Raw genomic sequence first — 2500 nt, forward strand, 5'->3', positions numbered from 1 at the left:
TGAACCCAGATCTGACAAAACTCTGAGCTCTCGTTCCTGATCCATGTGAACCAGGGGTCAGGTTCTTTCTGGTCAGAAGAAGGCTTCATCAGTTCTTCAGCTTCAGTCGTTCTGACTCGAATCATCATCAGATCCTGAGTCTGATTTTACTGTGAAGAGGAGAGTCTCCTGAAATCTGACACTTTCCTCTTTGTCCTCTGTGCTTTAGATGATAGTAATAGCACCACCAGAAACCTGAAGCTTTCATCACATATTAACCTTTTTCCTTCCTCCGGTGGATCTGTTCATTTCTCTCCTGTCTTTTATTGTACAGACTTCACAGCGTAAAGATCACGCAGAGGAAGGCTGAGAACCAGATTAAAATGGCCAAGATGATCATGATGAACGAGCTGAACAAACGGGCCAACCTATTAATAGAGCAACTGGAGGTAATTACTTTCTCCCTCTTTTCCTTCTCTTCGTCTTTCCTCTCCAAACACGCAGCTGACGTAGATGGAGCGTGCAGAACATCATGTCTTCGTTGTTTAATGTTGCATGAAAGCAGATGTGGATTAGATTCTATTTTGGCTCTTGGCTACATGAGCGTCTTCGCTGCTCCACAGAGTATCTCCAGCGGTTTTAAGCAGCATCTGGAGGGCCAGCTGCAGGGGGCGATAGAGCTCTGTAGCCAGCTGGAGCACGTGCAGAACTTCATCACCTGGGCGGTGGCGCATCACAGGAGGAACCCGCTGCTGTTCAGCAAAGAGCTGGTACGCTTTCATAGTACGGAGAGGATTCTGTGCCAGATAGAAAGTAATGGCGCCCGGTGGAGAACGTGCGACTCCCAAAAGCAAAACCACTGCATTTCACTTTCACAACTGTGTTGTACTCATCATGCACTGAAATGCAAACACCGTCCAATCACATCACATCACACTCACTCGGGGGCGTGGTTAAAATCGTAGACGTGGAGAAGGGTCTATAATTGTTCCTGCTGCATTAAACCCCTAATCATCAGGATTTTCAGAATTATTATTAAAATAATGATGAAATAATAAATGAATACGATTAAAAACAGCAGGATCTCAGAGCCAAAACCTTTCTTACACTTACTTTCAGTGAGATCTACGTGTTCTGTATCTCATATTTATTCCTGGGACGATGCAGTGGAGGTTTTGCTTTTCAGTGTGGCGTGATGTTCTCATGTCTCAGATGATACGCCGGACCGTGTGTGTGTTGCGTCCCACGTCCTCCACGCAGTGTGATTGCTTTTCTGTCCGGCACGGATATGGACTCTCGTATGAACTGGGGTATTATCAGGTGAACTGATGCTGTGTCAGATAGTCCATTCTCAGTAAACAGCTTCAGAGGAAGACGTGAGGAACACATCCTCTGCATGTTTTATGTGTTTATGAAGCTGCTAATGTTAATCGTTAAAAGACATCGTGTGAGTAAAACGGAACGAGGCTGCTTAGCGTCAGGAAGTGAAAGGTGTGAGTCGCACCTGTATTTATATCTCGTCGTGTTTATTCTGCGTGCAATCATGAAGATTGATCTGTGACTTGTGATCCGTCAGATCGCTCTTCAGATGCAGCAGCTCCTGGAGCCGCTCGTACACTCCGAAACCTGGGCACCTCTGAAAATAAAGTTCAACTGGGACGCCAGCTTCTGGACCAAGCAGATCTCCACTCTGGGTGAGTAGAACAACAACAAAAAACAAAACTGCGATTGGAATGCATTAAATATTGCACAAGTTTACAAGATTTATATTTATTTATGTTAAATGTTTATAGTAGAGCTGTTATTTCTGTCTGTACCTGTCTATCTAAAATGCTTTTAAGATGTTTTGTTTCTTTTTAATAAACATTTGAAACACTGATGCTGTAATGATCCAGGAGCTCTCCGACTGAACACCGATAAGGTGAACTGGCTTTTTCAGAGGTGAATTGTCTTGTGCTTTAACTGTGTAGGTCAGCTCAGCGTCGATGGAGGAAGCCGCTCGTACTCCGAGGCAGTGGGCCGGCCCGCTATCCTGAGACCTCAGCCTGTTCCCTGCGTGTCCGTGCCGTCTCTGTGTTACCCGCTCCGAGAGACAGACTGCAGCTATCAGTCCTTCTGCCAGCACCAGCTCTGCTGCCTGCACTGCAGACCGGCTCCGTCTGTCCCGCTGGAGAAGTACCCGCTTCCATTGGACAAGTATTCGGTACCGCACTCTCAGGAACCCAGCTGCAGTTCTCCTCCGAGCCTGCAGAGGTGCTGGAATTCTGATTCCACGGCCCAAGTGCATCCATCCCAGAATTCCACGCTGCCTGAGTCAGTGCAGCGGAGCCCGGACCCGGACGCAGTGAAACACCCTGCCGCGAGCAGCCCAGAGTGTCCCACAGATCGGGAGATCTTTCCAGAAAAACAGCTTGAAGATCCAGCGGGCGTGGAGTGCAGTGAGGCTCGTCTCTCGGCGCAGACAGATGAGGACACGGTGAGTACATGGACGGGTCAGAGATGTGCGTGTGTGCATCGAGCC

General features: G+C 47.8%; 1 protein-coding gene across 1 annotated transcript in view; it reads left to right on the top strand.

Annotated features, from left to right (window-relative positions):
• Window positions 1-2500, top strand: part of trim66 (tripartite motif containing 66) — a 33122-nt gene that overhangs the window by 19582 nt on the left and 11040 nt on the right. The window contains exons 6-9 of the mRNA XM_053633995.1: window positions 314-428; window positions 603-749; window positions 1556-1673; window positions 1950-2471. Of these exons, the coding sequence (XP_053489970.1) occupies window positions 314-428; window positions 603-749; window positions 1556-1673; window positions 1950-2471 (902 nt within the window). The remainder of the gene's footprint in view (window positions 1-313; window positions 429-602; window positions 750-1555; window positions 1674-1949; window positions 2472-2500) is intronic.

This window comes from Ictalurus furcatus, chromosome 10, assembly GCF_023375685.1.
Source record: "Ictalurus furcatus strain D&B chromosome 10, Billie_1.0, whole genome shotgun sequence".
NCBI classification, from domain to species: Eukaryota; Metazoa; Chordata; class Actinopteri; order Siluriformes; family Ictaluridae; genus Ictalurus; species Ictalurus furcatus.